This window comes from Eretmochelys imbricata, chromosome 15, assembly GCF_965152235.1.
Source record: "Eretmochelys imbricata isolate rEreImb1 chromosome 15, rEreImb1.hap1, whole genome shotgun sequence".
Lineage (NCBI taxonomy): Eukaryota > Metazoa > Chordata > Testudines > Cheloniidae > Eretmochelys > Eretmochelys imbricata.
This window is the reverse complement of record NC_135586.1, coordinates 27,762,420-27,781,613: the sequence shown is the minus strand read 5'-3', so window position 1 is coordinate 27,781,613 and position 19,194 is coordinate 27,762,420. Positions and strand designations below refer to the sequence as shown.

The 19,194-nt window shown below is 51.7% G+C and overlaps 1 protein-coding gene across 1 annotated transcript in view; it reads right to left on the bottom strand.

Annotated features, from left to right (window-relative positions):
* Positions 1–219: 219 nt before the first annotated feature.
* Positions 220–19,194, bottom strand: part of CUX2 (cut like homeobox 2) — a 90,429-nt gene continuing 71,454 nt past the window's right edge. Inside the window, exons 15-22 of the mRNA XM_077835052.1 lie at positions 18,000–18,101; positions 11,649–12,403; positions 9,674–9,837; positions 8,692–8,697; positions 5,698–5,963; positions 4,753–4,941; positions 3,019–3,292; positions 220–1,033 (exon numbers count right to left, since the gene is read on the bottom strand). Of these exons, the coding sequence (XP_077691178.1) occupies positions 220–1,033; positions 3,019–3,292; positions 4,753–4,941; positions 5,698–5,963; positions 8,692–8,697; positions 9,674–9,837; positions 11,649–12,403; positions 18,000–18,101 (2,570 nt within the window). The remainder of the gene's footprint in view (positions 1,034–3,018; positions 3,293–4,752; positions 4,942–5,697; positions 5,964–8,691; positions 8,698–9,673; positions 9,838–11,648; positions 12,404–17,999; positions 18,102–19,194) is intronic.

Below are 19,194 nucleotides of genomic sequence, written 5' to 3'. Positions count from 1 at the left end.
AAGATTCAGAAGCTACGTGCTGTTTTTCCATCCCTTTCTTATTAACCAAATGGGTTTTTCTTTTGTCCTCAGCATGTGATGAAATTAACAAAATATATATATATTTATATATATACGCCAGTAGGGCTCCCTGTTCCATCAACGTGTTCCAGAAAGTTTATAATTGGTACCAACGAAAGCAATCAATCAGACCCTTGCTCTGCAGCCGCTGCCCACCGTTCAGAATTCCCACTCCAGGGATTCCTCCCGATTGGCTGCCTTTTCTAGCCTGTGGATGATGTTGTTGAGGTTGGCCATTTTCTCGTGTCTCCGCTGGATGTTTGAGTTCAGCTTGACGCTCTGCTGTAAAGAGCCCGTATCTGCGGCAGGACTTGAACTCTGCACCTTGGCGGAGGCGGTGTTTGGCAGTGACGGAGAGATGGGAGCAGAGGAGGACGGGACTGGTGAGACGGACATCATGAGGCCCGGAGAGGAGGCAGCTGAGGGCGAGTTCAGAGAGACCTCTAGGCTGCAGCGGGAGGACTCCGAGGCGGATTTAAAGCTAACGGGGTCAGGGTGCAGCCGCTCTCCACCTTCCGATTCCTGGGGTGGCTGTAGGGCAGAGCAATCGGGAGTGCCAGCAGCATGCGCGGTGCTGTACAAAGCGCTGCTCCTGGTGAGGCTGGCAGTGCTTTGGGGAGCGTCCTGAGCAGCATCCACCTGCTCTTCTTTGAGAAGTCGGGGATGCTGGATAGAGGCCCCCACGTGCTCCGTCTCCCGCTGCAGGCTGCAAGAGTCCCGGGGATTGTAACAGTCGCCCTTCTCCCCTGCCTCCATCTGCTCCTGCTTGACCCTGATCTGGGTCTCGTTCGGCCCTCTGTGCTTCGTGTCTCTGAAGACGGGCTTCCTGTCCTCCCCCTCTGAATCAGGGCTCAGCGGGTTGGGGACTCTGTGCGAATTGCTGCCAGGCGCGACACCCCCACAGCTGCTCGGCTCCAGGTCTGTGTCGTTGTCTTGGGCCCCTTCCACCAGCATTTCCCGGCGCATCCGGGACCTGCAGGACAAGCACAACAGGACGGTAACAGCAGCACTAGGGCTCCAGCCGAGCCCCTCAGAGTGGGGGGTGTCTTCGCCTCTGAATCCCTTCTCCTCTCCACGAGCCCAGGCTGCCACATTACTGAGGGCTGGTCCACACTAGAAAGTCAGGTCACCTTAGCGACGTCACTCAGGGGTGTGAGAGACGTCGTTAAGCCGGCCAAAGCCCCAGCGTAGACAGACCTGGGGCGACGGAAGAATTCTTCTGTCAGCCTAGCTGCTGCCCCTCAGGGAGGTGAGTTTACCACCGTGACAGAAGAACCCCACCCCTGGCTGTAGGGAGTGTCTACACTACAGCACTAGAGAGGCTCAGCCGTGCCCCTGGACATTTTTAGTGTACGCTGAGTGAAGGCTCCCACCTCCCCTGGACGGTTGCTATTAGAGTGGGCCGAAACATAGGGAAACAATCTGTCAACATTTGTTCAAACTTTCCCACTTGTTTCTGTCGCGCAGGCTTCCAACGGACCCCCACAGACTGCAATTATTTTCCACGTGGGTTTTTTCTCTGACCGTTTTCTCGCCGTTTCACTGACTGACACCTCCATGAAACACTTCAGTAGTGATTTTGAGGGTAAAGTATTGGGGGAAACGTTGCAAAAAACAAAAACTTTTGGACACATTTTCACCAACAGTTTCATTTTTGTGCGGGGGAGGGGAGACAAGCGCATTCTTCAGCCAAAAAACTGAGTGCAAGCAATGCTGGGCAGCCCTAGCATTAACCCCCAGTGGTGTAGGCAGAGCGAGGCTAATGAACTGTCCAGGGTTAGATATAAGCACCTTTGTACCAGCATAAGCATCCACGCGAGGGGACTGTACTGCGTTAGCTGGACTGGGGTTTCAAAGTGATATTGTTGGCATGATACAAAACCAGTGTGTAGACCAGCCCCTGGAAGCTGGGCTGAGAGAAACTCAGGCTGGCCCTTTTTAAGATCCATTGCATCTGTCTGCACCTTACTCAAGTATAATCTCTCCATCCATTCCCCAGAGTCACTTCGCCCCCCCACCCCACATGTCTGCATGCCTTAGTGAGTGAGAGCCAAAGAATGATTCCTGAGGCCCTTGGAGCCCGGCAGGAGGAGCCAGGGATCTGGTGTTAGCCCTTGCTAGGCAGCTGTTGGACCGGAGGCCCATGCTAGTCATTGAAGAAGAACTGAGACTGGTGGATGTAAGAGAGCAGCCCTTTGGAGATGGAGTGGCTCTGAGTTCTGGCCTCCTGACTGACCGTGTCTGCTCACTGAGACTCCAGACAGGGCCAGATGCAGCATTTGAACCTGCACAGTGCACAAATCCTGCCTCGTTCAATTCTGCAACACCAGCGGTGGGTTTGCACATTAGCCATGGGTGACGTTCTGCAGCAGCGAGCTGCAATAGCTATCAATGCTGACACTGAACGTGTTGTCAGTAGGTTTCAGAATCAACCCTCTGTTTTAACGGACGTTGGCTGCTCACTCTTCTCTTGGCCAGCCTGGCTGCAAGTCCAGGAGCCAGCGCTGGGCTTGTGACCACACCACGATGGTGTTAGCAATGAGACCCGAGGTTCTGCAGTGGAGCGATCCCACTCGGCTGGGCCATCCGGGACCCGCTGTGCCCCGCATGCTGACTCCTCACTTGGGTTTGTGAGATCTATGGCCGTGGGATTTTGCTTGCTGCTGTGTGATACATGGAAATGCTACCCACTGACACCCCAGTGCCCCCACCCTCAAGCCAGGACCAGGTAGATCTCAGGAGAACCTGGTTTGTGTCTATGAGCAACAACACACAGACCTTCCTCCGGGGTCCCCTCCCCTCCTGCTCCCCCTGAAGATGACAGGCAGCCCTCTGCCAACGTCTCGCCACTGAAAACGGAGCTATGGCTCTGCCAAGCGTAGAGCCGCCCGAGATCCCCACCCCGTCCCGCTCCCCGCCGAGATGGAGATGGCTCCACCCCACCCGAACCTGCCATACCTGTAATTATGGAACCAGTTGATGACCGTGTTGGTCTTGAGGTTCAGCTGGAAGGAGAGCAGCTCGATGGTCTGTTGGGATGGGTACGGCTCCAGCTGGTAGGCCTTCTTCAGGGCCTCCTTCTCCTCTGGAGCTAGGACCACCCGGGGCTTTTTGACCTGGAGAAGGCTGAGGTCTTGGGGCTGGAGGCTGGGGCTGGTGCACTCTGAGTGGGTGTTGGGAGACTCGCTGTCGGAGCTGGTGCTGATCAGCCCATAGCGACGCTTCAGATAAGCTAACAGGAGAGGAGAAGACGCAGCCGTCCATGAGATGCCCTGTGCTGCCAACACCCCTCGGCCCATCTCGCCACTCGCTCTGCTACCACCAGGCTCTCCCAGTGGGCAGCCAATGGGGAACTTGGCAACAAAGAGGCCGGGGCCATTAAACCAGCCAAACCAAATCTGAGGCAGCCTGGACAGAAACCATACGCGGCACGGTCCGTTTTAGTGCAGTTGCAAGCAGCTTCCAGAAAGCGCGCTCCCTGGCCTTTCCCTCCTCGCAAGCGAGTGCTGCAGCGGGTCAAAGCATCAGGCTTTCCCCTCCGGACACCAGGGCCTGAATCTTGGGTTGCACTGTGGGGAGGGGGATTCACCCTAGGAGCTGGGTTACTGCTGGCAAAGATGCAGACATAACTGACCCTGAGCCTACGTCTGCACACGTCTCATCAATCCATCTCTACCAGGGCACTCACCTGCCCAACCCCTCTCTGACCACAGCATTCTTGTCATTCCTTAGCGATGAGGAAATGTATCTCGGCAGCTTGCAATCCCGTCATTCTAAGACGATTACACACCCCGAGAAGGCCAGAGCAAGCACTGGAGACTGGCGAGCCCCAGCCAATACTTCCTATTGACACCCCTCCTGTGTAGGGCACCTGCCAGCCCCGAAGACTGTCAGAGCACAGCACCGTCAAGTATGTCCTGCCCTGGCAAAATGCAGCCACCTCTAGGGTGGAGGGAAGAGTCAACCAGCAACAGCATATTGCACCATGGGGTGGGGAGGGAACGTTCTGGTCATGCCCCTATTCGAGCGCCCAGATCGGCGCTGTCAGCCCTTCGCCCCCATTCAGTAACACTGCCTGGAATGCTATTTATCGTCATGGCAAGGTCATTTGTAAGTCACCAGCTTGCGATGGGCAAACGCGCAAGTCCCAGGTTTGTCTCAGCAGTCCGCTAGCTCTGATCCCTGCTCGGTTGAACTGATGACACTGAGCAGCAGAGGTTCCGACCTGCCTTCCCCCAGGTTTACACAGGGGTAACTCCATTGATTTCAGTAGGGTCACTCCTGATTTACACCAGTGCGAGAGCAGAATCATCTCCCAACTCACAAGGAACTGCCTTCAATAAAGGCCAGCCCATGACTAGCTAGACACATGAGGCTGAATCTGGTGCACAGCAGTGTTGATCCAGTGTGGCGTTCAGGGAGTGACTCTGGATTTACACCTGGGTCAGAATGCAGCCCCAGCTCTGTGCCCCTGGCGCTGCGGTGAGCTCAGGGGCTTTCATAGAATCATAGACTATCAGGGTTGGAAGGGACCTCAGGAGGTCATCTAGTCCAACCCCCTGCTCGAAGCAGGACCAATCCCCCATTTTTGCCCCAGATCCCTAAATGGCCCCCTCAAGGATTGAACTCACAACCCTGGGTTTAGCAGGCCAATGCTCAAACCACTGAGCTATCCCTCCCCTTGACACTCACCTTTCTTCTCCAGTTTCTTCATGTCGCGGAGCTTGTCGACGTTGTGAGGGTCGTTGAGCCAGAGCTGCATGCGGACGAAGGGCTCCCTGCCCTTCAGGCTCAGCTTGTGCCAGGGCTTGGGTCTGGAGAGGAGGTCGGAAACCGAGCCCTGCGTCAGGCCCAGGATGCTCTCCCCAAACAGCCGCTGGCCTGGCAGAGGAGAAGCAGAGGGGGGTTATGCCATACGCCACCATGGCTCAGGCCTGGAACCGGGGGTTTGGAGCTCAGCACGGTCCCTTATGCCAACTGGACTATTCTGCCAGCACCGCTGCCTGCAATGAAGTTGTCCCTGATTATCTCAGCCAGTGACAAAGTTCCCGCTGACTTCAGGGAAGCAGGAGCAGGCCCATCCCAGTGGGGAATTTGGCCCGTCTGTTGCTGCTACGAAGCGGATGCTCTCATGAAGGAGGCAATGCACAGAATATTGTGCAGTGGAGGTGGCTGAATCAGCCGGTCTCCAGCCACGCTCAGCTTCCCTGCTGCTGGGGTGTCCTCCTTGCCATCGGACTGGCCAGAGCCTGGCCTCGCTCAGGGTCTGACGCCAAGGGGATGTCTATGATGGAGATGGAGGTGTCACTTCCAGCTTGAGCAGACAGACCCGGGCGCGCTCTCCTCGAGCCAGTGTGCTAAAGTTATGGACGTTGCTGCAGCTGCACGAGGTCTGGCTCTTCAAGCTGGGAATTATCCCTCCAGCTGAAGCAGAAACCTACCCTTAGACCTGGTGAGAAGCCCAAACCAATGCTCCCCAATGGAGCCCCCCGGATCTGCTTCCACGACCAAACTGTGTGCCTGACCCTTCTCCCTGCTCCAGGCTGGACTGAAACCCCGGAGTCCCCCCCCAGCCTCGCCCATCTCTGCAGCTAAGCACACGTCGCGGCTCGCCAAGAGGCATCTGGAAATCAGCACCTAGATTGTTGTCCGTTAACACCTCTTTGACCTTCTTGGTGATGCAGTAAGTGTCTAGTTCGGGCGACATGGCGACGATTTCCTGGATGCCCACCAGTGCTTGGCTGTTGGGACACATCTTCCCACTCAGCGACGAGGCCGACCTGCTCTCCGGTTGCTGATTTTCTTTGCTGCTCTCCAGAGTTAGAGCGAGTGGCTCTGGGGGGCTTTTGTCTTGCTCCAAAGGGCTGGGTGGTGGGGAGGGAGAAGACTGGGTCTCCCCAGGGCTGGCTGTCAAACACCAGGGAGACAGAAAGCATTATTGTTGCCATTCACACAATCCTGTTTCCTCCTAGCGGTAGTGTTCGCCCTTAGGGGTTTTAAGTTTAGCCTGGTGAGCTCGGATTGTTTGCTAGTTAGCCCTGTGTGGGACAGAGGCTTCTGAATGAGCCTTTCAACCTAACTAGTCATTGATAACATCCCAGAGCATCTTTCAACCTGAAGGATCCCAGGCAAGCTATACCCAGGGATCATTTCCCGCATCACTGAAATGCAGCCACCTCTGGGGCAAAACGCAGCAACTATTTAACAGCACCGAGCAACACTATGCACCAGAGAAGAGAGTATCATCTCCACTTCAAACTGCAAGGGGGCGTTTAGGAAGGCAGGACGGAAGGACATTGGGTGAAAGAGCAAGGTTAACATGCTGATTCTTGCAAAAGGTGCTGCAGGAATCTTATTATCCATAAGCAGTTAGGACTTGAGAAACCCAGTTCTCCTCAGCAGCACATTAACCCCAAGCACTGGGCTGGAGTCCAGAGTTCAGCCCTGACTCAGTGGCAAGAGGACAGCCTGTTGACTCACCAGCACCACTTCCTATTGCTGGCTTATTTATAGTTGCCACGCCATGGCTTTGACTTTCCACCACGAGCTAGTCACTTGTGTTTGGCTGCTGTCTCCTAGTCAGCCAGATGTGAGACACAAGGGTCAGCCTGAGCCTTACTCATCTGAATGTTCCCGGCAAATACTAGGTTTTGATTGTGGCACACGAGAAACCTACAGATTTGGGGACAAAAGCCCAGTCCGAGGGCACAGCAGGCCCATCCCCAGGGCCCTGGATCCCAGAGTCCTACAGCAGCAGCAGAATCAAAGCTTTCTTTCCAATACCCTTTATGTCTCTAGCCCTCCTGGCTGAGAGGAAAAGCTTGAAAAGGTGGCTCCCACGTGACCAATGTAGCAACGTCGTCTGTCTGAATCTGCTGACAGCCTCACGCAGAGGTTGCAGCAACAGCCACTGCAGCCAGACAGGAAGGCATCTGGCCCCACACTTGGTACCAGAGCAGAAGAGACTAGGGGAGGATGCTGCCCATCTCGTCATGGTTAGGGCCACAGCCAGCAGCCCTCTGCTTGACTGGGGGGCCCCCCCACGCGGGCCTAGGATGCTGGATGGTGTTAATCTGGCCCCGGTGGTACCTTTCACAACTAGTGAAAGTTTGCACGCGAGCATCAAGCCGAACAATTCATAGGAATAAGAACTCAGGTGTGAGACAGTGAACGTAATATTCACTCTGCCCTGGCCGCTGCCCCTTCTCCCCAGATCCCCTCCGCTCTAGATCTCGACTGTCTCTCCGCCGTGATAGATCACGGGGGAAGACATTTAACTGCAATTGAAACATTATTTTGAATGGGTTTATTGATAACAAAATCCTCTGTACAAATCTGTCAGCTGCCTGTGTGCAGTAAATCTCCAGCTTGTGTGTTGCAGTCACCTTGGTGGTGGGGTGGGGGGTGGAGGTGGAAGGGGGAGGAAAAAAATATCAATGAGAAATAAAATAATCTGATTATTTATTGTGGTGACTTGTCGTTTGCAACATGTGCAGGCTGGAGAAATGTCTTCTTTTTGGAAGTGGGGGAGAAATAAGGCAAAATCTTTTATACAGATCCTGTGGTGGTGGAAATAATTGAGGAGAGACAACACAACATTAGCATCCCTCCCCCTCCCAGTTCGTTTTCTGTTCTAGGCACACAGCCAGTGGATTTTGTTGTTGTTGGGGTTTATTTTTACTAGATGACATTCAAAACCAATTTCTGACAAAATAACATTTGAAAGATCTGTATAACCACCTTATCTTGTCTAACAGACTAATTAAGGGGGTTGGAAAAGAGTCGGATATGTCAGAACAATGGCTCTGGAAAGATGCATGAAGGATCCTTTCCCAAAGATGACAGCATGGGTGTGTGTGTATGTGTGTGTTGGGGGGATATGAGCATGCCTTGTTTTAACCTGGAGATGTAGCACTGCAATTAGAACGCAGCATGGGGGGGGGGGGAGAAGAGGGGTGAGGCTGAGTTTTACAGAATAAAGAACAAAAATTCCTCCTGTGTTTAAGAATTCAAAGGAGGTCAATGCAGAGCGCAGCTGGAATAGTTGTGATGAGCAGCGTCAGCATCTCTAATGGCTCTGAGATGGGACAAAGGATTGACTGGCAATCTCCCAGACTGGTTTGCTAATGCAGGATGCCATGTGCCCCTGTAGTCTCTGGTGCTCACCAGCTATATTTGCTTTCTCTATTTAAACAGGCTTTGACACCTGATCCAGTGTCAGTGAAGTCAATGGGAGTCTTTCCACTGACTTTACTAGAAAATGAATGAAGCTCATGGCGGCACACCTTGAGAGAGAGCCCCATGCCTTGCATCTGCACAGAGGGCTGCATTTTGCTTCGAGATACATGCATGCAACTCTACAGGAGTTGTGTGTGCATATCAATCTGTAACGTGTATGTACATTGTGGGTTGCACCCCCTTTGTGGTTGTGCCAGAGACAGGATAATAACCTACTACTTGTGCCCCTAATCAAACTCCTTTTTTAGCTCAAGTGGCACAGGTCTGTGCTGTGGTGCTACAGGTCTCAGGTTCAAACCCTCCTGAAGACCTGTGGATGGGTGCTGTCAAATATCCATAGACATAAGCCCCCAAAATGTTGGATCCTCTTCCTAATGACTCTGCTGTAACCACCTTAGGCTGGAAGTTTCTTAAGCACAGGCTGGTTTATGAAATGTACAGCACAGCTGGCTGCCAGTCAGGAAGTAATATTGTGAGACTGGTCTCTGCAGGGGTTCAGAACTGATTTTTCACTTCATTCGCAATTTAAAAAAGTCGGAAAAAATTTTTTTGTTTCAGATCGAAAACTAAAAATTCCACAAATGGAAGAAAATGTCAAGTTGAATGAAATGCTTTGTTTCAATTTTGACTCTTAAAATGTTCTGAATTTTAAATATAAAATTCAAAGAGCTTTTGAAACCAGAAATAATTTCAAATTTAACAAAATGGTTTGTTTAGAAAATGTTGAAAGGAAATGCTTGGATGTTTTCAGAATCCTCTCCTGCGCCAAACGAACAATTTGGTGAAATTGACATGAATTCATGAACTGTTTCGGTGTCACTGAATCTGCATTTTTTTCGATGAAAAAGGGTTTCCGCTGAAAAATGTTACCCAACTCTCATATTTTGGCACTTCTGCTATAATTTATCATTCGTATTATGGTTAGTGCCTAGAGAGGCCAGGGCCCATTGTGCTCAGCCCTCTGCAAACAACTTGCAAATCTACCCGCCAGATCGGGAAGTGCAGATCTTATGGAGATATTTTATCCTGCTAGGTGTGCTCCTGCTTCTGGGTTTGGTTGAAGAAGAGAGAGCTGGAAAAGTAATTGACGTTTCCAGGTTAACACTGGAAATTCCATAGCTTATGGTTGATACAAGCATCAACGATCAGATTGATCGATAAGTCTAACAAGTGGACTGACCCATCTATTGATTTATCAGCTGGGTCAATCCAACGGACCAGATGAATAGCGCTGGTTAGTTCACACCACAGATGGGCCAAACCCTCCAAACATCCTCAAGCTCTGGCCAAGTTGGAAACTGGATCCCAAATATGGCTTAGGCCCATCCCTACATACAATATTCAAGGCAGCCGTCAGACAAAGAGCAGCATGAACTTACCCTGCGGGGGGTTTGGTTGCTGGCTGATCCCTTGGCCAAGCTGATCGGTGAGCCATAACTGCATCCTGATAAACGGTTCCCGGCCCTTCTGGGTCAGCTTGCTCCATGGTTTGGGCCTGGACAGCATGTCACTCACGCTCCCTTGAGACAAGCCCAGCACCTAGAGCAGATGTCACAGGGGGAGAGGTTGGGTTGCATGGTGAGCGTCCTCTTCAGGAAGATGCTTTAGTCAAACACAAGTTACTGGGCTCAGGAGAGGAGTAGCTGGGTGAAATAATGGCCTGTGATACACAAGAGGATCTGATGGTCCCTTCTGCTCTTAAACTCTATGAATCTTTGCTATTTCTTCCCTCAGATTCCCCTCACATCAACCTAGTGTTAAGTGGGAGATTCCGTGCCACTGTGCATCCAAAATACTGAGGCTGGAGACCAGCTTGGTGTTCACAGTGTCTCCTCATCATGTCCCGCCCCGGTTCAGAGCCTGTGCTGGGAACTCGCAGCCCTGGGGGAACATGGCACGATGCCGTCTTTGCGCCCTCCTGATTGCTTCACACCAGCATAATACAGTCAACTCCCCCTGGCTGCTCTAAATGATGGCACCCTTACCAGGAGCCCCCAGTGGTGCCACGCACTGTGGGCGAACGTCTCCCGTTGCCAGCATGCCCCCTACACACTGAGGCTCTGCCGTGTGTGCGGGAGTTTCATAGGAAAGCTTGTGCTCGGGAAGAATTCTCCCAGGTAGCTGTGGGGCTTCTCTAACCCATGTATGGGGGGGTGGGGGTAGAGAAGGGGAGAGACCACAGGGGGCAGAGTCCAACCTTGCAGTTTACACAGTTTCTGTGGGCATCAGGCTGTGTGCCTAGCACTTAGAGGAGGATCTGGGCTGAGAACGCCTCTAGATCCCCTTCCTCTCAGCGTGGTACCAAGCCTCACTCCAAGCACACTGTACCGTAAGATCAGCACGGCGGCTGGAACGGAGATGACGCCACTCCATTAGCCGATCTCCAAAGAGAATCTCCCCCTGGCTGGGCCCAGAAGCACCTGGCACCCCCCAGAAGCCAGCACCACAAGTCCCAGAGCATGGGGGAACTCCAGCCAGAAATGGCCCCAAAGCCCTTCCAGCCACCCAACGGGAGTGCCGTGCTTCTGGCCATTCCCCTGGGCGCCTAGGAGAGGGGGGACAGGCTAGGCCCGGGCATGGCTCAGAGTTGTCTGTGGGGGATTCTGCGAGGGGCCGGGGGAAGGAGAGGGGCAGAGGAGGCTGACAGAGACCTGTCGTTAGGAGCTGAGGGGAAGCTGTGGCTGGCAGCAGGGAGAGGAACCTGGCACTGCAGAGAGCCATTACTAGTATAGCTTGGCCCAGGCCTGGCAGCGTGGGAGACAGATGGGAAATGCATCCAGGGGAGGAAGCGGCTTGGGGAGCAAGAGGCAAGTGGCTGGGAAAGCAAAGGGCATCTGCAGAGAGGGCCCCAGAGACAGGAGCTGGGCTTTTACTTGGGTACTTTACCCACCTCCCTGAGAAACTGGTTTGTATTCCTTGTCTCTCCACAGATCCCCAGCCGGTCACCCTCCTGTCTCCAGGAGTGGGTTTTCTGTGGCACTCCAGCCCCTCGCCAGTGCAGTCAGTCCCGTGCTCTGAGCACTGGGGGGAGGGGGAAGAAGGGGTTGGCAGATATCAGCAATAGCTGGGGGAGAGTCCAGCCCCCAGCAGCAGCCCCCAACCCATGATTCTGCTGGACTGAGAGGTGTAAATCCTTCCCCATGGCGCTTGAGGGGCTGCGGAGATGCTGGGGGCCCTACTGCGCTGCTAGCAGAGGAAAGCTCAGGAGCTCAGGGATGGCCAGTGGGGGAAGAAGCCGAAGTGGCTAGGACAGCTGAGAAGACGAGAGAGGGAAGCCAAGCTTTAAACTGGGGCTTGCTTGGGCTTGGGGCTCCAGCCAGGCCCTGGGCCAGCCCCAGCCGGATCGGTACCTTTTCCCCGAAGATCCTCTGGCAGATTCCATTCTTGGCCAGTTTCTCCTTCACCTGCCTGGTCAGCTCTAGGGTGTCCACCTCCCGGTACATATACATCTCGTACTGCTCCGGGGTCAGCGGTGGGACAGTCGGCTTGAGGGTTCGCGGTACGTACGCCGGGTAATAGGAGAGGCGGCCAGCGCTCTGCGGCTCCGAGCTGGCCCCTTCGGACTTCAACTCCACAGCTTTGTGGGGCTCGTCCTCACCCGCAGCCAGCTCCTCCTCGCTGGGCTCCCCCCGCGGCCAGGCCCGCCCGTTGGCCAGGCTGGAGTAGCTGGAGGAGGAGGAGAGGGAGGGTGACACCGAGGTGTAGGGCCGGCTGAGCAGGCTCCGCTCCGATGCCCAGTGCTGGTCGAAGTAGGAGCCGGCGTCGCCGATCTCCGACTTGACCTTGCGGATGATGCTCTGCACGAAGGCGGCGGGGGACAGCACCGTCAGGGGGGTCTGCGTGGAGGTGGAGCTGGAGCTGGTACCCAGCATCCCCTCCTCCTGCTTGATGTAGGCCTGGACAATGTTCTGGCTGACGGCGGCCAAGGTGGAGCGCTCCGCAGGCGGCGTGGCCACGGCCCTGCTGCTGGACTCAATCTCCAGCAGGGCCTGCTGCTGGGCCTGCATCTCCCGCCGGGCCTGCTCCAGGATGCTTTTAATGGCCTCTTCCGAGTTGCTGTTGCCATTGGTGACCACCTGGGGAGCAGCCAAGCTCTTGGTCTCACCTGGGGACAGGGCAGACAACGCAGGAATGAGGGGGCAGGGAAACGGAACTTCATTGGGAACCGGGCATCTCGCTGTGGGGCAGGCCCCACTGAGTCACTGGGTGCAGCTCTGCTGGCTGCATGCCAAGGAAGGCCCATGGAGGTTTTAGGCCGTGGGCGCTGTGCTAGACCCTCCCCTTCACTTCGGAGCATATATTGGAACTAAAGGAGCAGGGACTTGGGGAACTGGCCCTCTCCGACCCAGCCAAGACCCCGTAGAGCCCATTCTGCACAGGAGATGGGATGGCTGCCATCTTGGCCAACACACCAGGGACTGAACTGGGGACTTCCAGAGCTAAAAGCATGAGCTGTATTGCTTGGACTAAAAAGAGCTGGGGCTGCACAAGACTTGCATGCCCTCTGTCACACGCCCCTGCCAATGTCAGGGGGACAAGCTCAGCACCTGTAGGGGACACTGACGGGGCGTCTGTGAAATGGGGATACGTTCTTTTGCATCCGATGAAGTGAGCTGTAGCTCACGAAAGCTTATGCTCAAATAAATTGGTTAGTCTCTAAGAGGTCACAAGTCCTCCTTTTCTTTTTGCGAATACAGACTAACATGGCTGTTACTCTGAAACCATTCTTTTGTAAGGAGCTCTGAGATCTACAGCCGGAAAGCCCTATTAAGGCTCAGCAGCCCGGAGACACAACGCTGGACTCGACACAATCTAAACCAATAGGATGAGCTGGTTGTAAATGCACTGAAAAGAGCAAACAGTCTACAAATGATCCCCCCAGGCAGAAACAAGCGAAGGGCTGCCGTGCCCTTCCTGGAAAAGAACATGTGTCAATGCGCTCCTCGTGGAGAGCCAGCCCTTGGAATCCCTTATGGGCGTTCGTGTGAGGAGGAGCTGAGGATACGACCCCCAGTTAAAATACCCAGGGGCGAGTCCCTTTCACACCACCACCCGTATATAAGAGCTATGTTTGTTAAAAATACTATTCTTAATAATAAACCTGGCGCTGATATACAAATACGATTATATTGATTATATAGCATAGGGTATTTCAGGAGGAAGTCTGGGATGCTATTTCTATATCTAGAGAGACAGGGTAGGGGAGGTCATATCTTTTATGGACCAACGTGTTGGTGAAAGAGACAAGCTTTCGAGCTTACCCAGAGCTTTTCTTGTCTTTTTCCCCCCAATATAAATTGATCCAATAAAAGATAAAAGATCTGACCTCACCCATTCTGTCTCTCTAATATCCTGGGACCAGCTTGGCTACAACCGCACTCCAAACAACGATGGAAGCTATTTATAGATCTGTGCACCCTACATGGAAAAAAATGGCTAAAAATCATTGTAACCTGACTCACTAAGGTGTCACTCACAGTGTCCCCCTTGCGGTGTCTCCTGCAGAAAAGTTGAATGTTTGTGAGTGGAGAGGGAACAAAGCCAAGCTATTTTTGCAGGTAGCATAAAATCTTTGAAACTGCTGGGTTATGTAACTGTGACAAACGCAATCTAATGACAGCCTGCTAATATGCTAGTGAAGGACAGAGAAAGCTTTTCCATTGTATTCTCCCATTCTCCTTTGCTTCAGCTTTATGAACCACGTTCCCTTCGGGGCTGAAACTTGACACAATTACTCCGTAATGTGTCGTGAAATGGACACCCAAAAGTCACTAGCCACTTTGGAAAATGTTGGCCCTAAAGTCCAGATGGGAATTTAGAACCCCATGCAAATATTTACATATAGAATTCAATTAATCTCTATTAATGGGATACATGGTTAAAATCACAAGAGTCAGGAAAGCCAGATGTTTCCAGGAGCAATAGGTCCTTAGTCCTATTATGCATTGTGTACACACATAGGGAACAGATTGTTGCTCATTTCGTGAGAGGTGGCAGATATCTGGGGCCCTCCAGTGGAGGAGAAATCAGCAATGTGGTGTCTAGGGATACTCTGAGTGTAACTTGTTTTATTTACACACATACACCAGTCCTGGAAGAGAGGGGATCAAACAGCACGCAGAGCAATCCTTTCTTTCTGGGTTCTCAGCCCATCTCAACGCCTGGTTCCCAGGAAGCAACTTTGCCTCAGGAACCGACTCCACTCAGGCTTTGTCTACACTACCACTTTTGTCGGCAAAACTTTTGTTGGTCAGGGGAGTGAAAAAACCACCTCCTTGACCGACATAAGTTTCACCAACAAAAGTGCTGGTGTGGACAGCACTATGTGGGCGGGAGAGGCCCTCCTGATGACACAGCTAACATTGCTTGTTGTGGGTGGTTTAATGATGTTGGCCGGAGAGCACTCTCTTGCCAGCAAAGAACGGCTACATGGGAGACGTTAGAGCAGCACAGCCGTAGCAGTACAGCTGTCCCACTGTAAGGTCTGTAGTGTAGACATAGCCTCAGAGACCAAGGCAGAGAGCAAACTCTCCTGGTGCTCCCACACCTCTCTCTCCTCTGAACCTTGCATAATAAAGCTAACATCAAGACACAGAGCATATCTTCCCAAGACTGAACATTTGCTCGTATGCCAAGGAACAGAACTTGGAAGACTATGTGTAACAGCGCCACCTGGGGACGCTTACCATAATAACGTTTTTCAGCACAACCAGCGATATATTACGCCACACGTTAACTACAAAGACCGGAACAGAATACAACGCATAGGTGCAGCAGCGCCAAGATAGAGGGGGAGCTCCAACTTAAAATCTAGTCAGTCAGTGAAGCAGTCTGTTAAACATGGTTTCAGGTGCCATATCTGCCCCAAAAGGCCCTCTGGCCAATATCTGCAGGTTCATAATCTCATTTTCTCATAAAATAGGTTTCCTTTCCCTTGCTGGCGTGTGAAAGACCCACACAAACAACAGGGGAAACTGACCAATCCGGCACACATTTACGTATGTTGTCAGTCCCAGAACTGACCGACATGTGAGTTTGCAGGACAGGACCCTTACAGAGCAGATGGGGAATAGTGAAACTGACTAGACACAAAGTGCACAAAGTAACCAAACTGAAAATAGAGAGAAAAATAACTTCCTTCTCTACCCTCTCACAGCCATTTTAAGGTTCCTTGAAACAAGAGGAGCTGAACAGTTTCCAGATGGAGGGGCAATAACCTGGCTGTCATCCAGTAGCTCAAGCACTAGACTGCGAGTCAGGACAGCTGGGCTCTATTCCTGACTCTACCACTATGACCTGCTCTGTTCTCTTGGGCAGGTCACGTTGTCTCTCTTTCTGCTCCCACCTTTTGTATTGTCTGTCTAGATTGTAAACTTGTTGGGGCAAGGACTCTCTCGCACCATGCGGCCGTACGCAGCCTAGCACAATGGGGCCCTGATTTCAGCTGCAGCCTGCAGGCACTACCATAATACAAATAATCATCTAATATTTAATGTTGCTTTTGACCCCTTAAATTCTACAATTCCCATTTTAGGATTTTATCTCTGCAGCCCATATTTTGCATTTAATTTCCTTGCCTTTTTAAAAAATTGCCTCTGCTTCATATATTAGCATGTAAATTGTCCCCGTCTGGATGTGATGTTCACATCTCGTTGAAGTTAAGGGGGCAGGGGAGTTTCCACACTGGCTGCTATTGTGTGACTGTAGTCAGTTTCCTACATTCCTAGATGAATATGGCAGCAACTTTAGCTACATGATGCATCTTGTATCTTCACAATGGAAAATGATTTCAATTGTTTTTAAATTCTTCCATAACTCAAACCCAGGTGAAGAGATTTTCCTTGAACCTCCTTAATAACGTTCACCTTTGGGCACACATCTATCTTAAAAAATGTCAGCTCTATTAGGACTGATTTTTAAAGTCACAGGCACATGAAATCAGAGAGTTTGTCTGGACATAAGTGCCCAGAAGAGCGTATGTTTTGCCATGCACATATATAGCCAGCGTTCTATTTCTATTACTGCAAAATAAATCCCATTAAAGATTATGCCAATATGCAGACATGTTTGTTTTCCCTGTCTGTTTTTCCACCATTCTCATCTAATTTAATCCTTGGGGATTCTGCTTTCTCAGCAGACTACCTGATTTAAAGTTCTTCACTTCTTGTAATGGACTCTGAACACAGCTGGTTTAATGATTGCTCATGCCACATGGATCGTGCATTCTCATTTAATCATCTGTTTCAGGGAAAAAGGGTTAGATTTGAAGTTTTTAAAAGATCACATACAATGTCAACTCAATTTACATTTGCCCTTATTCAGGCAGGGAGGTGAAGCAGCACTCAGAACTGTGGAAAACTGTTTCCTCTCTAACAACGTTTAAATGGTTTGTTTTCATTGCTCTCCTCTGCTGTCACAAACTTAAACTGAAGATTTAATTTTTTATTACAAATGTGCATGCGGATATGGCAAAATGACATTGTCTCAGTTCTACTAAGAATCAGATCCAACCCAGTAGCAAGATAATGCCACACCATACTAGATGTTTCTTCAAAGACTTGAAACTACAAGGAAAGCCCAATTATGGAATTACTTCCAGAATCAGAGATGCTTCTGTGCCTGTGTCCAGCAGAGGGCAGCATACACAGCGTACGTTTCAACAGACCTATTGGAAATGAAGTGTTGAATTTTATACATATCGTGCTCAGACTAAGCAGTTCAAAGAGTACCAGGGAATTAATTTTAAAGGGACACTTCCAGATTAAAAACTCTATGGCCAACACTTTCAAACCTGGATGCTTAAAGGTAGGCGCCTAAATCCATAGGTACGGTCGCCACCGCCATTTTGGTACCCAAGTCAGATAATTTTGGCCTAGAAGTTTAACCTTGTCCAAGGCCAAGGTTTTCAAAAGGAACTAGTGACTCTGGGGTTCCAGCCTGAGCCATCGTCAACGGGGCTTGGTCTTCAGAAAGTGCAGAGCAGCCACCTTCTGTAAGTCAGACCCCACTCGGCACTCAAAAATGGTGGTGATGAAAATCACCAGACACTTTGGCAAACCTTTCACCCCTACCTGTGCGCAAAACCCAGGTGATGAAATGGACAGTGTGCGTTGGGTTTTCAGCCTCCCTGGGGTTGCTTTATTGGTGGTGTTTCCCCCCTTTTATCATTTTTTCCAGCTTACCAGTGCCGGGGGGCGGGTTAGTTTCACTTCCTGGCTCTGTGTGTGTGAACACTGAGCTGCAACGTGGGACGCAAGGAGGGCAGGGGACTGTTCCCCATTTTGCTTGGCTTGGAAGGAGTAATAACCCTCAGGGGGGACACACACCATCAAACTGCCACAAGGCGGCTTCACTGCTGGTGACCACACACTAGAAAGGGTACTGGGGATACTGTGACTTGTTCTCATTACTCATTATTTGTGTGGCTGTCAGATTCACCCAGCTGAGCGCTCAGTTCATTTCCTCCTCCTGCACCTGCAACAGTTTTGCTCATTTAACAAGTCCTGGACTCTGTTTTCCAGTGAGGAATCTCAGGAGGAAAAGAACCAGGAGAGAAAAGTGGGATTCCACTGCCTCTCTTGGCTGGTTCAGCTCACAAACACCGCTTTGTCTGCTTGGCAGCGTAAATCCCAGGTATGCATTGAGGATCACACACATCTGTGTGATGGAGCTTCGCCTGGCTCTGTGATTTCTCCACCTACCTCCCTTCTGAGACTCAATCTCCTTCTTCGCTTGTTCCAGGATACTTTTGATGGCATCGTCAGAGCCGGTTTCTGGAGTTCTAATCCTCGGAGTAATGCTACCTGATCAAAGAGGCATGATAACAGATTTGTCACTTGCACTGTTTTTACAAGCTCAACTTGTATGTCAGGAAGTATTTACGGATGCTCATGTTCAGTTATTTTTAGGAACACCAGTTTTAAGGAAACATCACTCCCCATTAGTCACTAGCAAGACTGAAGAGAGAGGCCAGGTAACTGGCTGTCAGTTTTCGCCTCGTTCATTTCCTGCACCACGCAGCACGGCCTCGTCCCCCTCCTCCCACCGCCCTCTCATTTGAAGGGCGTAACAAAGGCAGGACCACACAAACGGAGCAGGGATGCTGGAGTCAGGGGGTGGGTGTTCGTACATCGTGAATTAACTTCGCTTCTGGGGGAATAAAGTCTAGAGGGATTTCACAGCACTGTGTTCTCAGCTCAGCTTCCCCCGCCCTCCTTTGCAGGTGCTGAGGGGAAGGGCTATATTTTGGCTGCCTGGGAGGTACAGGAGGCAAAGTCCCTTTGGGAGCCTCGGGCTTCACGGGGCTGGGCTCAGCAAGTCTTCTGCTTTTGTGTTATAACCGTTCTCCCTGCTGACTATGACTGCGCCCTCCTGCGGATCTTCCCCCCGCCTTCCGTCCCTGTCACCAGCAGAGAGGCCAAGGGCCCATCGGGCCATGGGTTCCGAACGAGCAGGCTGCCGTCATCAGGAAGTCAGTGATCAGTGTTTGTACAGCACCCATCAGGTGCGCCGATGCCCAGATACCACAGTGATGGGCCCACCAGAGGAGCTAAAAACCTGCTGTTTGCTAACAGGCCAATTCTGGGCCTCGGCTCAACCAGCTCGCATGCGTTAGAGGCGCACGCTGCCTTGTCTCTGCTAGACTCACAAACGGCGCTTTAGCATAAGCTGAACCGGCCAGGCTAAAAACCTGGCAGGGAGCCTGAGCGTGTGGGGTGATGGACTCCTGAGGTCTCCTCCTGCCTCGCGCTCCTCTGGTTCCAGAGCAGCTCTGCTGGTCAATTTCCCCATGCAGACAAGCCCGTAGAAACAAAAAAACAGTTTCCACTACTCATGACTCCTGAAGCAGAACAAGCTGAGTGGGTCTTATCTGGATTGCAGCCGTTACCATTTGAA